This window comes from Nyctereutes procyonoides, unplaced genomic scaffold (genome assembly GCF_905146905.1).
Source record: "Nyctereutes procyonoides isolate TBG_1078 unplaced genomic scaffold, NYPRO_anot_genome, whole genome shotgun sequence".
Lineage (NCBI taxonomy): Eukaryota > Metazoa > Chordata > Mammalia > Carnivora > Canidae > Nyctereutes > Nyctereutes procyonoides.
The window spans coordinates 23,334,862-23,355,234 of NW_026575136.1; the positions used below are offsets into that span (position 1 = coordinate 23,334,862).

At 43.0% G+C, this 20,373-nt stretch overlaps 1 protein-coding gene across 3 annotated transcripts in view; it reads right to left on the minus strand.

The window, feature by feature from the left end:
- The window catches only part of LOC129495537 (protein ERGIC-53), a 29,628-nt gene extending 21,586 nt beyond the window's left edge, over positions 1-8,042 (minus strand). For all 3 annotated transcript variants that reach the window (XM_055303126.1, XM_055303125.1, XM_055303124.1), the window contains exons 1-5: positions 7,792-8,042; positions 4,159-4,313; positions 3,968-4,075; positions 2,967-3,028; positions 1,850-1,949 (exon numbers count right to left, since the gene is read on the minus strand). In XM_055303126.1, the coding sequence (XP_055159101.1) occupies positions 1,850-1,949; positions 2,967-3,028; positions 3,968-4,075; positions 4,159-4,313; positions 7,792-8,029 (663 nt within the window). In that variant the 5' untranslated portion in view covers positions 8,030-8,042. The remainder of the gene's footprint in view (positions 1-1,849; positions 1,950-2,966; positions 3,029-3,967; positions 4,076-4,158; positions 4,314-7,791) is intronic.
- Between the last annotated feature and the right edge of the window lie 12,331 nt (positions 8,043-20,373).

A 20,373-nucleotide genomic window follows, 5' to 3' on the forward strand; every position in this document is an offset into this window, starting at 1 on the left:
TATCAGTCGTGTATCCCGCCAAGTCTCTCTCAAATGTATTCCTCAGAACACTAACTCTATGGACAGTCACAGGTATTATGTGCAAAAGTATGTCCATGACTTCCTAGAATCTTTAATGTGCTAATCTGCATAGCCATGCCACGTCTCTTCCAACTATGGAACTCCTTTGGGAGGACATTTTGTAGGACGACTGTTCTGGATATTGTTGGTATGGTTCACTGCGTTGGGTCGTGTAGGCAGCCCCCCTAAAACATGTGAACTAACATGCATGTCTGCACTCCGCGTGGCTGGTGTCTGGGTCCTGCCATGTGAAGGTGAGCGTGACTTCCCGATGACTCATGAAACAGTATAGGATGTGTAATAATTACAGTGGAACCTAAGTGCAAGGCAACTGTAATGGACTGGACATCTCCTCTATTCTGATACTTCTAAATTAGTTTGGAATTTAAGGCTGAGCCAATATAAAGTTTTCCGAAGAACTGTCTGCCAGTACAAGGCTAACTCATGATTTTGAGGAAAGAAAAATTTAAACATGTATTTTTAATTTATAAGTATTATACAACCAGGTATTGATGACATTTAATAAGCAAAGTTCATATTATTAGTAATCATAGAACTGCTAGCTGGATATACCCACTTTAAAAATACCCTAAACTCAATGTGTCTACAGGTAAACTCATTACCAACCCTCTGCCTTCCCACTTCTCACTCAAATTCAAACACAAACAAATGTACTGCTTCCTGGCTCAGTTGTACAATTGACCAGAAATCCAGGAACTCTCTTTTGACTCCCCCACTGCACATACCCTCCCACCCTCAAGCACAGTCTCTCCATCCTAATTGCCTCTCCTCTTCCCTAGCTCAGACTGCAAGTGGATTCTTGCAGGGAAGACGGTACTCAGTACCCGGTTCAAATCATGACTGCGTTACTTTTGTAGTATGACACTAAGTAACTTAAAGTGTCCCATATTCCATTTCCCTGAGAATAAGATGGGGATGACTGCCCCCTAGGGCTGTTGGAAAGAGTAAGTGAGAAACTGCATCTAAAGTACAGAATATTGGGTGGGGCCCATTAAGTGTAGGAGGCTCCTTTCACAGATACCATTATAAGAACACTGCTGCCCAAGTCATCTTCCCAAACTGCAAAAGAGATCATTTCACTTTCCTGCTTAAGACTGTAAATGGTTCCTTACAGGATAAACTACCCAAGACCTGTGTGACTTGCCACCCCCAACCTCTTAACCCCACTACCCACAGTCTCCTCTACCCTCTAGCCGTTTCAAATTACATGCTTTTCTCAAATTTTAAAAAGTCTCCATGCCTCTCTTCTCTTCCTGTAATATGCATCCCATCTAAGAAATTTCCACTTCCCCTTCCAGGTGCAGCTCAGCTCTGAGAAACTGCTCCTGACCTTCCCCACTCCCACCCACAGTTACAGGATTCTAACCCCTTGACTCCTTAGTGGTATGTGTGCCACAGCATGTATACCACCTAGCACAGTAATGTTACAGAAGTGTCTCCCCTCCACTAGACTTCAAGTTCTTTGGAGAAAATGATCTTTGTCTTACTCAGATTTGTATCCTGATGGTTTGGGTATGTATATAATGTGTGGCACATAGCAAGTAGGGTGCTTAAATGGGTACTGACTAAACGCAAACCTACTGGCAAGGTTTTACAACACAGGACCACGTACGCCAGTTCTTTAAAGTCACTTCTGTTCTCTCTTGGTAACGCTGAGTACATAAACAATATCCAAATTTACATGCCTTTAATTTCTATCAAAGACTCAAAACAAGAAGTCCCACTAGAATACTATTCACCTGAACATCTCTAAGTGCATGTTACTTACTGTCAGTGCCTTCTGGTAATATGTAATCTTTGCCCGGACAGGATAGGGTTTATTACGAAAGTCCCTCTGGCAACTTGCTAAAGCTTGATTAGCACCATCACTATAGTATGAGGAAAGGGAAAACAAACAGAAAACGTAAGAATGCTTCTTAATGTTTAGAAACTCACTATTTAAGATGATCAGTGTCCAGAAAGATAAAATAAAACCAAGCGATGACAAAGTCTTGGGATATTTCAGGTTACTTATTCAAAAGACACAAAGTTAATGCACCAAGTTTTCCCCATGATTCCTGTCAGAACTATGGATAATGTCAGAAGTCAATGTTACCAAGTGCTGACAGCAAGAGGAAAGTTCTACCCTTCGACCTGAGACGAGGGCAACAGTCCTTTATGTCAGGGCAGAAATGAAATATGTATAGAGCTTTTAAAAATGCAGGTGCCTAGATTCCACCTCACAACAACTGAAGAAGACTCACAAGGAGGCAGCCTTGGCACCTCTAGTTTAAAAAGCTCCACAAATGGTCATGATGAACCAGGATGATTAAAAATTATGAAGGCAGGAAACAGTAAACAGAAGTGCAGATGAGTAATTTTTCTTACAATTCACTGATTGGCTCAAAGGTAATTCCTCCCAAAACAAACCCGTAAAAATAAAAACTATACATACACAATTCATTCACATTATAAATATACCAAACACTTAGAAATCTTGTAGCCTATTGAAAATCTTTAAATAAAGCGACATGAAGGATGAATAAGGTGGTGTAAATTTCTTGGCTATTTGGTCAAGAGTTTCAACTTTATTTTTGAAAGATAAAGATGAAAGAAACACGACAATGGCATCACTGAGAACCAGGAACATTTTATAAGTCTTTCAAAATATTACATAACTTTAGGTTAAATAAAACAACACGTTTTTATGTTTGAATATGAGATGGTCTATCAAGTGAACTTTAAAACAGGACCATATTAAAATAAGACCTTTCTACCAAGTTATAAAATACATCCCAGGAAAAAGAATAATATCTCATCTGGAAAATACTCAGATTTGCAACAGTATTTTTACAACGTTTCCAAAAAGAAGCTAAAATCAAATAATACAAAAAGCACACACTTACTTTTGATGATCATAATGGATTTGTCCATTGTTGCCTATAATTACTATAGCAGGATTATTTTTCTAAAAATAAAAAAATGATTTGTTTTAAAGTCCTTAGATCAAACAATTCTAGATCATTCTAGAAGTGCTGTAAAGCCTTTTATATCTCTAAAATTCCACGACTCAAAAATTTTAAAATAATGAAAAGATTTCTATTTATTTAGAAAAAATTTAGTAAACTCTTAAAATCATTCAAAAACAGTCTCTCAACACCTCAATCAAGACTGATGATGTGATCTACGTGAAAAATCAACTACAACACATATTTGAGGGCTCACTGTGTGGGACAAGGGTGGGACCAAGGAAGCTTAGTAACAGGAAGACTAATGCACCTCAACATCGAGGAGTTATTCGAGTTCTCCTTTAAACTCTTAATAATGACCTCTGACAATCAGCAGAGAAACTACTAACTGAAACAAAGATCATCAATCCTAAGGCTGCTAAGGAGCACAAGTTAATTGTTTGCAAGTACATTTTGTTCTGAACTGTTTTAGGCTCTCCTAAAGATTTCATCAGAGAAATTGGTGGATCAAAAGGAGTGATTAACATACAAAAAGGTATTAACATGTGAGCTAGTAGCAGTAACACACAGGGGTGTTTTTATGAAAACAAACTATAATTCTAAACACTGCTGGTTTCACTGCCTACCTCTAAATGACTCAGGCTCATGCACCAAAATTACTAAGCACATATAGGGCACTGGGGAGGGAGGTCATTGGTAAGTTCTCAGAGCTGGAGATTCATTGAGACCTCAGGTTTGGGTGTATGACAAATCATGAGCAAAGAGCTTTTAATTTCTTAAGTCTCGGTTATAGAAAGACTAATCCTCATACTTAATATATAGTTCGGTGATTTCTCTAACTACTAACCTGTCAAAAGTGTTAATAAGCTGTATTTCTCATACCCTAACTCTGTTAGCAGATATAGTCAAGTAGGTCACAGTCCCAACAACAAATATACCTTTCCGTCATTGTCAAAAGAATCAAAAAATATTCCAACGCCATTCCACATATCAGCTGATCCAAACACAGGACCCTCCAAGCCTTGATCTTCTGTATACCAAATTGCCTGTAAATAGACAACAAGGGACATTTAGAGGCTAGTGGCATATGCATTGACATACATTTTCTAAGTTAAAGAAATTATCATACCAGGCCATCAGCTCCAATTCGACCTCTTCCAGTCACCCGAAACGTCACCTCAACTTCCCAGTTCTCAAAGGCTGCTTTTGTTTTTGTCCACACTGATCCTCTCTGGCTTTTTAAAGATGGTGCTATTCGAATCTGATCTGAACTTGGAATAGCATCTAGAACAAAAATCAGGGAAAAAGAACTTTAAGTTATAATTAGGTAAAACTCAATAAACCATCACCAAGCTGTTCCATATACCTATAGCCATCTAATTTTAACTTGGTAACCTGTACAATAATTTTGTTAGGAAAAATGACATGTTGACAGTTTCAACTTTAAAATTTTAGAGCTTTCTAACTGCCCTCCTACACCCATCTTTTGAACAGTGAAATAACTGAAAAAAAAAATAAAGCTGCAATCATACACTAAAAATTCAAGGGGCAGGAGGGAGGAAATTATGGCTTAAAAAGCAAACCAACTATTTGATTCCCATAATATTCTTTCTCAAGTACCTCAAAAACTTGTGTATTATTTTTTAAAAACTGCAAGCTATTCTACAGGTTTATAGATGTTAGAAAGCTCAAACAGTGTGAAAAGAACATACCACTAAGAATCAAGAGACTTATTCCTAGTCTCAGTTCAGCTGTGAGACTTTGAGCAAATAATTCTCTTACTGTCTTGGGTTCACCATATGTTCACCTGTAAAATGAAGGGGCTGGGCTTGATCACTTCCATAAACACCCCAAAAGTTAGATGCAAAATTTTGTGCACATATACATTCTTCTAGAGAGAGGGTCAGTTCTTTAGCATCAGCAGATTCTCAAAGAGAACTGTGGTTTCCAAAATGGTGGTTTGCATCTCTAAGCTAGGTTCAAATCCCAGCTCCACCACTTCCTAGCTACTTGACTGTAGGCAAGTTTACTCCATTTCTCTAATAACCTCACAGGCATGTAAGTGCATAGAAGTATTTCAATGTTAGCTAGTCCAGTTATAGGACTAGGTATTAAGGCATCTACCGGGCCAAAGTTTGAACAATTCTAACACACCCTCTTGGATATTAACTAGTTCTGACACCCATTCTGGGGAATAACTGTATTATGTCCTTACAGTTAGAATGATCTGACAAAAGACAAGTTGAGATACTTTAGTAAGGTCAATCACCGTCTCTCACCCTCACATTCAAGCACGTAAAGGTAGGGGCAAAAGTACCACGGAAAGAGTACCGGACACAGAATCAGAAGACCTGGATGTGAATTCTGTTTTACTGACACTAGCTATGTAGCTTTCCAAGAACCTTAACCTTTCTGAGCAGCAGTTTTTTCATCTCTAAGACCGCTAACACCTGCCTTGCCTGCAAATGATCAAGTCAGAGACTAAAGGTGAAAGCTCTGAGAGCTACAAAGGGTTACAAATTGCCCTGATCATTTCTGTGCCCTTATGAACCCAGGATGTGTACTAACAGTACAAAAGGACATGACAGTTAAGAAAAGAAACACCATTGATTTGGTCTTCATTTGGGTATGGATGCAATGATCCATGTTTAAACTAAATCTTAAATTTCTCTATTTTAAAAACTGCCTTAAATAATGGATCTCAGGGAAAAATGGAAAGGGAAAAAAATGATCAATGGAATTAAGAAAACAGACTGAAAAGCTACCGTGATGATGAAAGCAAGGGGTATTCATAGCAGGGGTTCCCAGAGTCAATATGCAAAAAAGTCATGGCTAAAACACTCATCCCTTTATTTCAAATCTGGTCTAGTTATCCAACTTTGATTTACTCAGGGAAACTATTTGACTTTTTTTTTTTAAGATTTTATTTATTTATTCATGAAAGACACACAGACAGAGGCAGAGACACAGGCAGAGGGAGAAGCAGGCTCCATGCAGGGAGCCGGATGCAGGACGCGATCCCCGGACCTCAGGATCACACCCTGAGGCGAAGGCAGGCTGAGCCACCTAGGGATTCCCACGACTTGACATTTTTGCAACAGACAGGCTTAGTTAGACCAACTACCTTTAGAGAAGTTAAGGCAGCTAATTTGAGTGGTTGATTAACAGTCTTAATTGGCTGATGCATGTGGTGTAAGAGTGAAAGACCCAGCAAGCGTGGGAGGGCAGAGATGCAGAAGTGAAAAAGTGAGCAAACCAACCACCACTACTGAGAACGTCATCATCATTCCAAACCAAAAAACAACCCCCCGCCCCAAATTTGTGTTCGGTACATCTGCAGCAGCTTAGTGCGGTAGGAACCATGTTACCTTGATAACAAAAAGCCCAATAATACATGCTTGGTGGTTGGCACATGGTAAATGCCTCCTGACTCACAGAAATAATTGCACTCTACTTCAAATACTTAATGACTTGGTCATTAAGTCAAATTGAAATTTTATACCTTCAAATTATACATTAATTTCAGGGAAATGAGCCTCCCTCATAAGTGTGTTTCCTATTCAGTGATTACTTTCTAGAAATGGAACGTTCTGTTTCAAGCACCAGGAGTTGTAAAAAACGGATGTATGCAAACCTCCTATAGACGCCTGTTTTATTACACATAAAGATGAAACTCAAAATGCCAGAATTTCTCACCCCACATAAAGGCTTTTACACCCCTTTTGTTTCAAAGGGTGCACCCGATGGCCACTGAACAGAGGTTACAGCGCACCAAGTGTTAGGGCTGATTCCTTAGTCAGCAGTGACACATCAGCACTAGAAAGTACAGAGACGTTTTCTTTCACATGTGTAAAGATCCAGCAAAGCTGCTCTTATCTACTCACAGTGACAAACACACAGAGAGAGATTACTTTCAACTTGAAGAAAAAAAAAAAAACAACTAAGTATGACTTTTAAAAGGCTGCGTATGTCATGTTATTCCCATGTATCAAGTGCAGAAATACCAAAAAAAAAACATATATATATATATCTCCCCTCTACTACGTAAAGGGACAAGTGCGGCTCTGATCACACCAAGGGTCCATACAACCGAAAAGACCGAAGACCACAGCAAATCCCTGAGCGAGGCAAATGCCAGGTGTGGTTCCCGGAGCGTCACAGCGTCCTCGGACACAGCAAGTCTTAAAACTACCCAGAAAGCAGGGGCGGCCGGGGGGGGAGGGGGGGGGGCGCTCAGTGGTTTGGCGCAGCCTTGGGCCCAGGGCGCAATCCTGGGTCCCGGGATCGAGTCCCGCGTCGGGCTCCCTGCGTGGAGCCTGCTTCTCCCTCTGCGTCTCTCATGAATGAATAAATAAAATCTACCCTGGAACCAGCACATGCCATCTCCGGAGCCCTCGGGGCGGCACTGACCGTGGCCAGCAACCCCGGGAGGAGGGTCCGGGAGCAGCGGGCGAGGTCCCGGGTGGGGATGGCGGGATCCCGGGACGGCGGCGGCGGATGGGGCCGCCGGTCTCTGCCGGGGGACGCGGCGTTGGGGCGAAACGCGGCTCAGGCCAGAGTGGGAGCGCCTGGAAGTGGAGGAAAGTAACTGAACGCCTCCAGACCCAACGGAAAGAACGGACATCGGAGACCGGAGGGCAGGGGGACGGGGGGGGCGGGGAGGGGGCGGCCCGCGCCGACCTGCGGGCGCGCAGCGGGGGAGGGCAGAGCGGAGGGGACCCCGGGACCCGGCCCCGGCCCCCCGCCCTCCTGCCCGGCTTACTCCCCGCGTGGGCCCAGAAGGGCACAGTCCCGTCGCTCTGCACCAGGTGCGGCCCCTTGAAGCTGTATTTGTACTCGAAACGGCGGTGTGGCTGCGCGGCGGCGGAGCCCGCGGCGGCCGCGGCCGCAAAGCCGCCTCCTGTGCCGTCGCCCCCGGCGAAGCGACTAAGCGACAGCAGCAGGGCGCAGAGAAGAGGCCGAACCCCGGCCCGGGGACCCCTCCGCCTGGATCCCGCCATCTTGGATTCTGAGAAGCGGAGGCCGGCGGGAGGGGGAGGGGCGCGGGAGCCGCGGACGGCCAACAGGGCGCGCGCTGATTGGTGGAGCCCGAGAGCCCCCGAGGGCAAGGGTGAGCCCCGCCCCCGGACTCCGCTCGCCGCGCGGCCGCAACTCTCGAAGCATCAGTGGGCGGGGCCCCGCGGGAGGGGGCGGGGCCCCGCGGGAAGGGGCGGGGCCTGGGGCGGGGCTGCCTGCTAGCGTCTCCTGTCCCCCCCCCCCCCAGGGTTCCCCGCCTCTGGGGACCCGAGAGCGCGTGCCTGCCTGCAAGAAGCTTTCTCCCGCCTCATAACAGGCCTTAGAGGTGGAACCCGCGAACCCTGACACCTGTGTCCTCTCTGGCTATATGCAATAAACCGTCCCAGTATTTGTTAGCAAAAAGTCATTTTTTTTTAAGATTTTATTTATTTATTCATGAGAGACACAGAGAGAGAGAGAGAGAGAGAGAAAGGCAGAGACACAGGCAGAGGGAGAAGCAGGCTACACGCAAGGAGCTCGACGTAGGACTCGATCCGGGGCCTCCAGGATCACACCCTGCAACTCTAAACCACTGCGCCACCAGGGATGCCCGAAAGTCATTTCTTTTGATGTGATACTGATTGTTCAGTAGCTGGCCTTCATCGGGTGGACTTCGCAGAAACAAGTATTTCCAGAAACAAGGCATAGTTTAGTGGTATGATGGTCCCAGCCCACTGAGCCCCATCAACTTGTGTTAGGTTAGGGCATTTCAAACAGGAGGCCACCACCTTAAGCTAGGAAATTTGAATATTGTCCTTGAAAATAGGAAGTGTTTCTAATGGTATTATTTTTTTTAATGATTTTATTTATTTATTCATGAGAGACACACAGAGAGAGGCAGAGACACCGGCAGAGGGAGAAGCAGGCTCCCCATGGGGAGCCTGATGTGGGACTCAATCCCAGGACCCCAGGATCACAACCTGAGCCAAAGGCAGATGCTCAACCACTGAGCCACCCAGGTGCCCCTGTAATGGTCTTAATGGAGAAAAGGAATGGGGCAGGTACGTTGTTAAGAGAGAACAGTTAGAGAAGAGGTGACCAGAACTTGCCATGAGACCAGAGTTGGGCAATAGAAACAAAAGAGACAAGAGAACTTGACACAATGAATAACTTCAAAACGTAAGGCTTTACCTATTTCTCACCTAATCACACCTGATCACGCCCTCTACCTTGTATTTCCTTAGGTTTGCCTTTCAGTGGAAGTAATGTTTGCCTCGGCGGATGTTACTAAATACCTGCACCCACTCCATTCCTCCTTCTGTTCTGTTAAGAACACTGTTTTGTTCGGGGTGGCAATATGTCCAGCTGAAATACTCATTTCTCCAGCCTGCAGGACATCTAATGAGAGGTAGGCAGAAATGCCTGAGGAGGGGGGTCACAGACCAAATAAAAAGGTAAAACCTCACTAGATGAAGGCTTTCCTTTTTCCTATTTGTACTGCTTACTGCCTGACATGTGTATGCAATGCCTAGAGAGCAGCAGCCACCTCGTGACCACTAAAAATGATAGCACAAGAAACCAGAGGAGACCCTATCTTTAATGATTTTTTTCAGCTCTCTGGCAGGCCGAGCCTGTCTATCTCCAGACTTCTGTTTTCTGAGATAAGGCCCTCACTCATTTAAGCTATTCTTTCCAGGTTTTGTTACCTGCGATCCTAACTGGTATCATAGCTCACATGTATTGAATGCTACTATATATCAGGCACTGTTCTGGGTGATAAATATATGTTCATTCATTGAGGAGGAAATTGACCCAATATCTTCATTTTAACATCAAAGCTTTGCCTTAGTAGTTTCATTTATAAGAAATAGTCCTCTTTCTCAAACTATATGTCTATCTTCCCTAAAATAACATGTTGAACGTCTTAAAAGCTGTTCTGCAAGTTTTTCCCAATTATAAATCAGTCATGAAATGTAAAGGCTTCTTTACAGTAGGATGACATTTTACTTTTGGGTCAATACCATAATGTTGGAATTTTGTGTGTGTGTGCATGTGTGTGTGTGTGTGTTTTAATGTATATGTTTTGTAAAATATGGCAAGATCTACCACTCGCCAATGGCTGAGGAAATTTTTAAAAATGAAACTCCAATTTTTAAATCAGAAGGGGTATATAAATTATGGAAGTCCCTTGCCATGCTACTGAGCCCAGCACAGAGCTGAGAAATGAAGTAGCAGTATTGGGGCTCACTTTGGTAACAGACTTCTTGTAACTTTCCTGGTAAGAGCAGTGACTCATTGTATACCTCTCCTATGCTAGTGAAAAGTGTCCTAGGTGCCAGGAGACTGGCTGGACTGTCCCATTTATAAAACCGATGGTGATGCTTTGCTTTTAAATGAGTAAAAAGAGGGTGCCTGGGTTGCTCAGTCAGTTGAGCATCTGCCTTTGGCTCAGGTCATAATCCCAGGGTCCTCGGATCACTCTCTGCTTGGTGGGGAGCCTGCTTCTCCCTCTCCCTCTCCTTTTCTCTCTGCCTGCTACATCCCCCTGCTTGAGCTCTCTCTCTCTCTGTCAAATAAATAAATAAAATATTTTTTTTAAAAAAAGGAAAAAGACCAGGAGCAGATTGGGAGGCATCTTTTCTTCATGGTCTTCTCCCCACTAATTAAGTGTACTCATTCTTATTGGCTAGTATCAAGGATAAAAATCTATGGTCTATGAGACACTTACCTGGTAATAGACCCTCATTGTCACTTAAACTGGCTGTAAAAAATTTCACTTAGTTGCAGCAAATATAGCATTAAAACTAAGCCTACACGACAATTCATTATTTGTGTTAATGGATTAACTATTTCAGGGGTCTCTTAATGACTTTAAATCAATCATTTGATAAGAGTAATGAAAATGATGATATTATCTGCTTGATCCTTCAGTGTGATCATTCATTCATTCATGCATGTGTTCATTTGTATTCGCTCATTAAGCATAATTGAATACTCCACTGTACTAGAGACAAGACAGGGAGAACATAACCTACATAAAGAATTCAGATTTTTTTTAAGATTTTATCCATTTATTCATAAGAGACACAGAGAGGCAGAGGGGGAAGCATGCTCCCTCTGGGGAGCCTGATGCAGCACTCGATCCCAGGACCCCAGGATCACAAGCTGAGCCAAAGGCAGATGCTCAGCCATGAGCCACCCAAGTGCCCCAGAGGATTCAGATTTAATCTTAAACAATGAGAAAATTATTAGACATATTTTAATAATGAAATGTTTTGGGCTAAAAAAAACAAATTAAAAACTCAATTTAAAGTGACTGAAAAGGGGCAGCCCGGGTGGCTCAGTGGTTTAGCGCCGCCTTCAGCCCAGGGTGTGATCCCGGAGACCTGGGATCGAGTCCCACATCAGGCTCCCTGCATGGAGCTTGCTTCTCCCTCTGCCTGCATCTCTCATGAATAAATAAATAAAATCTTTTAAAAAAAAGTGACTGAAAAAATAAGGAGAACTAAGTTTTCCACAGAACTGTACGTTAGAGGTAGGACTGGGTACAGGAAGACACGAAGCTCTGCTGTGCATCTTTGAAATTTCCTTGGCTCTACCTTGTATTCACTTTGTCCTCAGGCCTCTCTCCAACTTCTAAGACGTCATATTTCACGGGAGAAAGGAAAAAAAAACTCTTCCTACTTTGGAAGATGTTCTTCATTTTTCTTTTTCTTTCTTTTTTTTTTTGGTGAAGATTTTATTTATTTTTGAGAAAGAGAGTGAGAGAGCTTGTACAGAGAAGGGAAGGGCAGTGAAGGAGGGAAAGGGAGAGAATCTCAAGTAGATGCTGTGCTGAGTGTGGAGCCTGACACTGGGCTGATTCCAGAACCCTGAGATCAAGACCTGAGCTGAAACCAGGAGTTGGACACTTAGCCGACTAAGCCACTCAGGCACCCCAAAACTTCCATTCTTTATTCAACTTAGGTTACATGTCCATCTTTAGGACATTAACAGTAGCCAAGGGAAGACCACACACTGAATCAATTACTGACAAGAGTATGGGATTACTAGATTTGGTTAAGAACAGAGGTCCTTAGATCTTAGTGTGGTTCAGAATTTCCCATGTCCAACATTCATAGTTTAGTAGGTCAAGGACCAGGGCTCACACATTTACATTGCTGATGAGTTCCAGGTGATGCTAATGCTGCTTGTTTGGGGACTACACTTTGAGAATCACTGGCTTAGACAAATCATGGTGTATCTCAGGAGCTGGAGATGGAGTTGGCTCCCCTGAGCTACATGAGCTATGTGTTGGAGCAGTGAATATCTGACCAAAGCTGGGGTCCAGTTTAGAAAGAAGAGTGATGAAATGAAATATCAGAAGACAACCAACAGCATCTGCTACACTTGTTTAAGCAAGAACATGATAATGCCATAGATTTTATACATTATTAAGGATGCAAGGTGGAAGAGTGATCTAAATTAGGAGGATGTGATTATAAGAACAAAGAGTTTCCAGTTCAAGATTATACCATAGTTCAAATAATCAGATCTTTGTAATCAACAGAGATGCAAGATGTAAGATTTCTGAGGAAGATGAACACAGATTTGGATTGCATCTCTGGGTAGAACAGAGTATCATGTCTCCTGGAATATGGGTCATTACTGTCTCCATAAGGCCAGTGTGTAATTGCCTAGGACAGGGCCATAAGCAATTCGCTTAAATCCTTCTCAGGATGGTTTTTAATTAGGGTACCTTTTATAGGTGAAGGTGTGATAATATGGAATTTTGATTGGTCAATCTTTTCATCAGTTGTATCTGCACCCATTAGTCAAAGCAGAGTAAGAGAAACAAAAAAGTGTTTCCCAGTGGTGCTCTTTAAAACTCCCTGGTGCCAAGAGATGCTATGAGATACTGTGAGGATAAGAGTTTTATAAGCAGATGAGTATAGGAGACTTGAACTTCCACATGGACATTAAAGTGTTAAAAGCTCATCTCATAGAAATTCTCTGGTGATGAAGCCCTGTTGATTTTGTTTTAACACATTTCCTAAAGCTATTTGGTCACAGGAGCCTTTTTGCATGACGCTTGTTAACATACTGCAGTACTCCTGTCTTGCGGAACACACTTTTGGAAATGTTGGATGAAACTACTTTGAAACACTATCAAAGAAATTCGGTTTAGGAATCACTCCAAGATTTACAAAACCTCTCTAAAAGCAGTTCACTCTGATGGCTAATCTGAGCGTACCATAGCCAATTTCTGGATGTCTCACACATACCATGATTAAGCTATGATCAAACAGTAATAACACGATTTTTGTAGGACTTCTCTACTAATTCCTCCTTAGACCACTACAGATGGACAAAATGAGGGCTGCTGATGCCTCATATGCAACAGATATTTAAATATTCTGGGGGCACCCGGGTGGCTCAGCTGGTTAAGCATCTGCCTTTTGTTTGGGTCATGATCCCAGGGTCCTAGGATCAGCTCCCCATTGGGCTGTCTGCTTAGCAGGGAGCCTACTTCTCCCTCTGCCCCTCCCCCTGCTTGTTCTCTCTCTCTCTCTCTCTCTCTCTCTCTCTCTCTCTCTCTCTGTCAAATAAATAAAATCTTTTAAAAATATTTTTAAAGGTGGCATACAGCTGAGGAATATAATCATGAACACACAAAGTTTTATATTCATCAGTGAGCATTCCAATTGAATAGGATTTTAGCAATTTAGCACCAACTCCTTCAGAAGTCTACATGAATAATATGAGGTGTCCGATTACCAATGGTGTTTATTTCTAACACATTCCATTCAGTTCAGTTTCCTAAACGCTTCCTGGATGGCTGCCTATAAGATTTCAGGGTCTCTACTATTTCTAGTTTTTTACTTTTATGTTGAGAACTATTCATAATGTTTTAAATTTTAAGACCGTTTCCTTTTTTTTTTTTAGCTTCTAGAACTACACTCAACAGTTTCATTATAGTCCAGATGAATAAACACCTAGTCATGCTAAATGCATGCTGTCATGATAATTCTCATTCAATACCGCATTTACTCCTATTTTACTTCCAAAAACCATCTGAAGAAGCATCTTATTAGGTGCATTCTAAGGGTCCCTCCTTCCACTAATCTCCCTTTGAGGCCCTCATAAGGGAGGACACGATAGTGCCCCAGCTTTTCCCCAAAAAATGTTTACTTTCTCTTTTTTAAAAAAAGTTTCTTCCATTCCCTTGCTTGTCCCAAATTGGTACATGAAGCTTGATGATTGCACGGATGAAATGCATAGAGTAAAACCTTGCAATTATGGTAAAAACATGGACTTAAATTTAAAGCAGTTAGTTATCAAAGACAAATGGATGCAGGATTCCGCACTAGAATGAATCTGCTCAATATTGACATAGTGAATTGTCCCGAGAAGATTAAACTACAACTAAAAAAGCAGGAGGAGGAACAGTGAGTGACAGGGGCTTTATGGGGGGGCAATGCCTCCCAGGGGGAGAGTTCATCTTCTTACTCAAAGAGACGCCTTCAGGGATCATGTAACTTGAATTCCCTGTGAATTCAGTGTCATCTTAGCTTGACCAGCTCTGGAAGAACATATTAACCTCCGCTTGTGATTTTCAGAAAACCATTCTAATTTAGCAAGTAATTAAGGGTCACATGCAGGATAAAGAGCTAGATAATCTTGGATTACCCACAGGAAGCTTTGTCTCCAAGGCAACCCCCAGTGGAGGGGCTGTTAATGCAAAGGCCAGTCGCTTAATGAACTGGGAATGGTAACTGGCTCCCAGGCCCATTTGAGCCAGGGAAATAGAAATAACAATTATATTGCTATTGAATGATTTAGTGATAGAAAATAAATGGTTCAAAAGCTATAGCAGGCTAAACATTTAGAGAAAGGATATAATTGTCGCTGTTCTGCAAGATCAAGGCTACCGATCTAAAATTAGCTTCTCTTGAATTCAAGCTACATCAATCTTTATTTATGAATTTTAGCCTCGTCTCCAGCTGAATCCTCTGATTTCAGGGCTTCCTATGACCTAATTACCCCACAGCCTAGTTTCTCCAAAGGGGCAGCCTCAGTAACTACACCAGGCTGGGAGATTGGCCCAAGGGACCTTTGGAAGAGGAGACAAAGGTGGCATTGTCCATCAGAGGCTTTGATAGCTCATGCTGGGCTAAAAAATAAGATAAGGTTGCACAGATAAGCACATAAGAGGATTTCTGAGCAGGTTGGTAAAGGTGGAATGGGAGGGTGCCAGGGACCTAATGAGGAAGTGCTCTGAGAAGGTGGTGATGCAAAGGAAGCCCCACAAGGAAATCTGAGCTGGACAGGGTAGAGACCTCCAGCACCTCACTGACTCCTTAAGGAGCCTTGTCTTCCCCAATGGCCAAGGCTGGGTCTTACAGTAATTCCACAAAGCTGTCTACAACTCCATGAACCCTCCTTCAAAAGCTTACTGAAACACATTTCACACTCAACTGTATGTTCCATCTCACCTGCTTTGGTTTTGGGACTCTTTGCTTGTGAGTTTGGCAATATCCTATAACCATTTACCAAGAGTCAGTTACGAGGTAGGCACTGTGTTGGATGCTGGAGATACCAAGATAAATGAGATATGGTGTCTGATAGCAGGGATCTGCAGGCTGGTGAAGGAGACTGGTGAGCAATGGAGCTGTTGTGTAACCCTGGAAGGGAGAAACACAGCCAGACATACACGGGATGCTGTACATTGTCAGATGCTTAGTAGTAAGAAAGCAGCGAGAAAGATATCTATCCCAAAGGCCAGTGGGGTGGTAGACCAAAACCCAGCACTTGAGGCAAGGATTTTAGGAAATATTGCATTGAAAATTTCAGCTCATAATCACTAAATCAAGAGACAGAGGAAAAGCAGAGGGTGATGAACTTCTGGGCTAAGGTAGAAAAGAGTAACAAGCAAGGAAGATATTTTGGCAAAGATTTACTACAACCTCCTTCCCAGGAAAATCAGCCCAGCAAGATGTGTTTTCAGCATCTGCTGAGATATGCACATTTTTGAGTGAATTCTATCATCAGGACAGATTCGAGTATTGTGGGAGATGAACGTGATCCAAAACTTACCAGGTTTAGACGACACGAAGAGGAAAGACACAATTCACTTCCACATGACAGAGATAGCAAGCTGATGGAATTTATGAACCTTGTGTGTTTATTTAGGAAACTGCTTTCACGATAAAGGAACGAATGCCTAGTGTTGATCAAAAAACAAGAAAGACAAAAGGAAACCTGATAGAATAAAAGCTCATGATACTCTGGGGAGCTGAGACCCAAATAAGATTGCTGAGTGAGAAGCAGGGCCCCAAGGAAGGTCCAAAGAAATTCAGTCTTTAGGCCCAAAGGCAAAGGAGAAGAAAGAGATACCAGCTCCACCAAGGGAAATGGAAAACACTTCCTTGTCCAGTGGAGACGGAAAATCTGCTTTATCAGATGGAGCTGGGGAGAGCTCCTTGGGGACGTAGAGGATAACTCAGCTGAGATATTCACCTCCTTCCCCCGATGTACATTTATAAAGGGCAATGGGATGGGTGGAGGTAAGGGGGGCTCTTATTTTCCTTTCTGTGACTATTTGTAAAGATATAAAAGCACAGGGGATGAGAGGGATGGACGTAGTTTTGGGAGCAGAAACAATGAACAAGCCAGATGAGAGGTAGAAATAAACCAAAGCCCTTTGATGACTTTAAATGGTCTGGAAGTATGTAGGAACGTGCTCTGTGCCTATAATTATGGTCATGATTTATGGTCTTCTCTGGGTTAAATTTCAGATATACATGATCACATCTAAAAACCATGACAAGAGCCACAAACTGCAATCAACTCATTAATTCATCTGATTCGCATTTATTGTGCTCCAAGCATGGGGGGGGGGGGTGGAGCAGTGAGCCGGAAGGAGGAAACCTGGGTCTCATAGTGCGTTACATGCTCATAACAGGAGATAGACAATAAAACCATTAACAGATTTTTTAAAAAAGATTTTTATTTATTCACTCATAAGAGACACAAGCAGAGGGAGAAGCAGGCTCCATGCAGGGAGCCCGACATGGGACTGGATCCCGGGACTCCAGGATCACGCCCTGGGTCGAAGGCAGGCACTAAACCGCTGAGCCACCCAGGGATCCCCAGATTTTTATTTTTTAAGAAAATTTCAAACTGTGGTGCTTGATACATGCTGCAGAGACTCAATAACAGTACCTGAATCAAACAGAAATGGGGTTGAGAGCGACTGGCGGGGTTGGGTGGGCAGGTGGAGGGCTCTGGGAAGGCCTCATTATGAGGAGACATTTGATCTGAGGATTGAGGGATCAAGAGGGAGCCAAGTAAGGATCAGGGAACAGAGTGTTCTGGGCAGAAGGGACAGAAAGTGCAAAGTCTCTGGGGGCGTGAAAGCTGTGACTTGTGGCAGAAGAGAAACCCAGAATGACTAGGGTGTGGTCCGGTGTTGGAAAGGGATAGGAGAAGATGCTGGGAGATTGCAGGGGCTTTCTGAACATCGTGAGGGGTTTGATTCTTATTCGAATTACAAATGCAAAGTGCTGGAGTGTTTTCAGCAAGTGACTAATATCATCTTCCTCTGTGATCTGTGCCATTAAATCAGTCTCATGGACCAGTGGCACCAGTGTTATCTGGAAGTTTGTTAGAAATGCAGATTTTAGATCCCACCCCAGACTGAGGGAATCAGAATCTGTACCTTAACAAGATCACCAGGGGCTGTACATGCACATGAAACTTTTGAGACGCAGTGCTATTGTCACGTTTGTGCTTTGAAAAGTCTCTAAGGCCCACCTAGTCAGATGATTATAATTAAAAAAAAAAAAGAAAGTGTTGGTAAGGTTGTGGAGAGGTGGAGAGGTGGGAACACTTGTATATTGCTAATGGGAATGCGAAATGGTACGGTTGTTATGGGAACCAGTTTGGCTTTTGCTCAGTAATAACTCAAACAGAAGTTATCATATGACCTAGCAATTCCACTCCTAAGTATACATGTCCAAAAGAAGCGCAAACAGGTGTTCAAAGAACTTGTCAACAAGGCTCATAACAGCCCTATTCACCATAGCCGAAGGGTGGCAACAAATGTCCATTAACTGATGCAGCGTAAACAAAAATGTGCTATATCCATATAATGGGATATTATTCAGCTATAAAAGGAGTGAAGAGCTGATACGTGCTACAATACAAAGGACCCTTGAAAACATGTAAGCTAAAGGAGCCAGACACAATAGGTCACTCAAAATAAGCAATAGGTATTCAAAATAGGCAAATCTAGAGGCACAAGAAAGGGGGCTAGTGGCTCCCAGGGTCAGAGGGGTGGGAGGGTGGAGAGAGGCTGCTTACCAGGTATAGGAATCCCACTAGGGGTGATGAAAATGTTCAGAACTAGATGGTGGTGACGATTGTACAACACCTTAAAAGTACTAAATGTCACTAATGGTAAATTTTATGCTATGTGTAACGTGCCACCATTTTTTAAAAAGGACTGTAAAGAACAAGAGTGGAAAACATATCAAACAGTACTTCCTCCAGGCAACGTATGGGTATGGTCTGTGGTTGCAAAGTGCTGTTTTGATTTTGTAACATTTCATTAATGATTAGGATAGTAAAACTTGAAATTGCTTGGAGAAAACATCAAGCTGATGGACCTAATAGTGCCTTGTTGAAAGTTAAAATGAGAATATGCTTGGCTAAATTAGGTAGGAATCAAGCAGAATGCAGTTCAACAAGGTCAAGCCAAGGAAACGAATAGTTGCTGAGGGGGAAAGTGACAAAAGGTACAAGAGATAAAAAATCAAGGAATTGGGAATCCCTGGGTGGCTCAGCGGTTTAGCGCTTGCCATCCGCCCAAGGTGTGATCCAGGAGTCCCCAGCTAGAGTCCCACATCGGGCTCCCAGCATGGAGCCTGCTTCTCCCTCTATGTCTCTCTCTCTCTCTCTCTCTCTCTCTCTCTGTGTGTGTGTATGTGTCTCATGAATAAATAAATAAAATCTTGAAAAAAAAATCAAGGAGTTAGAGGCCGTGGACAGAAAGTCAGTGTTGGCAACTGGATTCATGTCTGGGTGAATGACAGATCGCATAGAAACCATGCAGTTCCCTTGTCATGCCATTCAACATCATCCAGACACATTCTCAAATTGTGCTTCCAGCTCTGGGCTTGGTAACTTGGGAAGCATAGGAGAATAATGAATTGGTTAGATTTAGATGATGAACACCTGTCAAGAGAAGTTTTGCAAATCCGTTCATTTATTTGCCCCCACCCTTGTCCAATCTCCTGGTCACCTATTACTACTCCATGTCCTGAGAGGCAGTAAAGCGTGAGAGCTCTGTCTAGAGTGGTCTTGAGCACCATTTATTGTATATGATACTGGGCAAGTCACTTAACCTTTTGTGCCTCTGTTTTCTCATCTGTAGAATGGGAATAATGATTCAGAGTTATGAGAATGGACTGAGTCAATGCATGGAAAAGACTTGGAGCAATGCTTGGAACCTGAGTCACTTGATCCCATTAGCTGCGACTACCATTACTCTGCAGGATGCTGGGATTATGGAGAGAGTAAGACCTTCTCCCAGCTATGATAGAGCCCACATTTGGTAGGGAATCCACTCAGTGCTGCCTGGCAAACACGAAATAAGAGGTGGGCACATAAGGCTTTGGGGGCCAAGAAGGACTTTAGTTCTGCCTGGGAGGAAATGTGAGGGTTCAAAGACTGGGGGACATCTGAGTAGATCAGGAGAGGAACAACAGCCATTGTAGCCAGAGGGGACAATATGACAGAGGTCAGAGAGTATGAGGGAGTCATCCCTGCAGATGAGCAGGAAAGCTAGCCCTCCCAGCTTCTGATGGTTGCCAGTGATTTTTGGCATTCCTTGGCTGTGGCTACATCACCCCAGTTATAGTCTCTGTGTTCTCATGGCCAGGGCTAGAACTTTTGTTGTGGGTGGCGGGGATATAATTCAACCCACATCAGGGCCTGGCCCATTAGACCAGGGGAGAGATACAAAGAAACACATATTTTACATGGAATCATTCTAAGGGTTTGAGATGAAGAGACTGGAGGACCATGGGACGCTAGAGGACCAGTTAGGGGATTATTGCAAAAGAGTGAGAACTTCTGAGCCCTGGACAAAGGTCATCTCTGAGAACGCTGAGTCATCAGGAAGCCCCATCAGCCTCCTGAAAATTTTTGGCAAGAATAGTTCATAGGCAGTGAGGAATGTGTACTTCTATTGGATGCATCGTGTCTGGTTCTAGCAGCCAGAATTGAAAATTCTTTGCTCCATCATTACATTGGGTTTGATAAGATGGGTGATGTATTTTTTTTGGCACAGAAAATATGTTTGTTT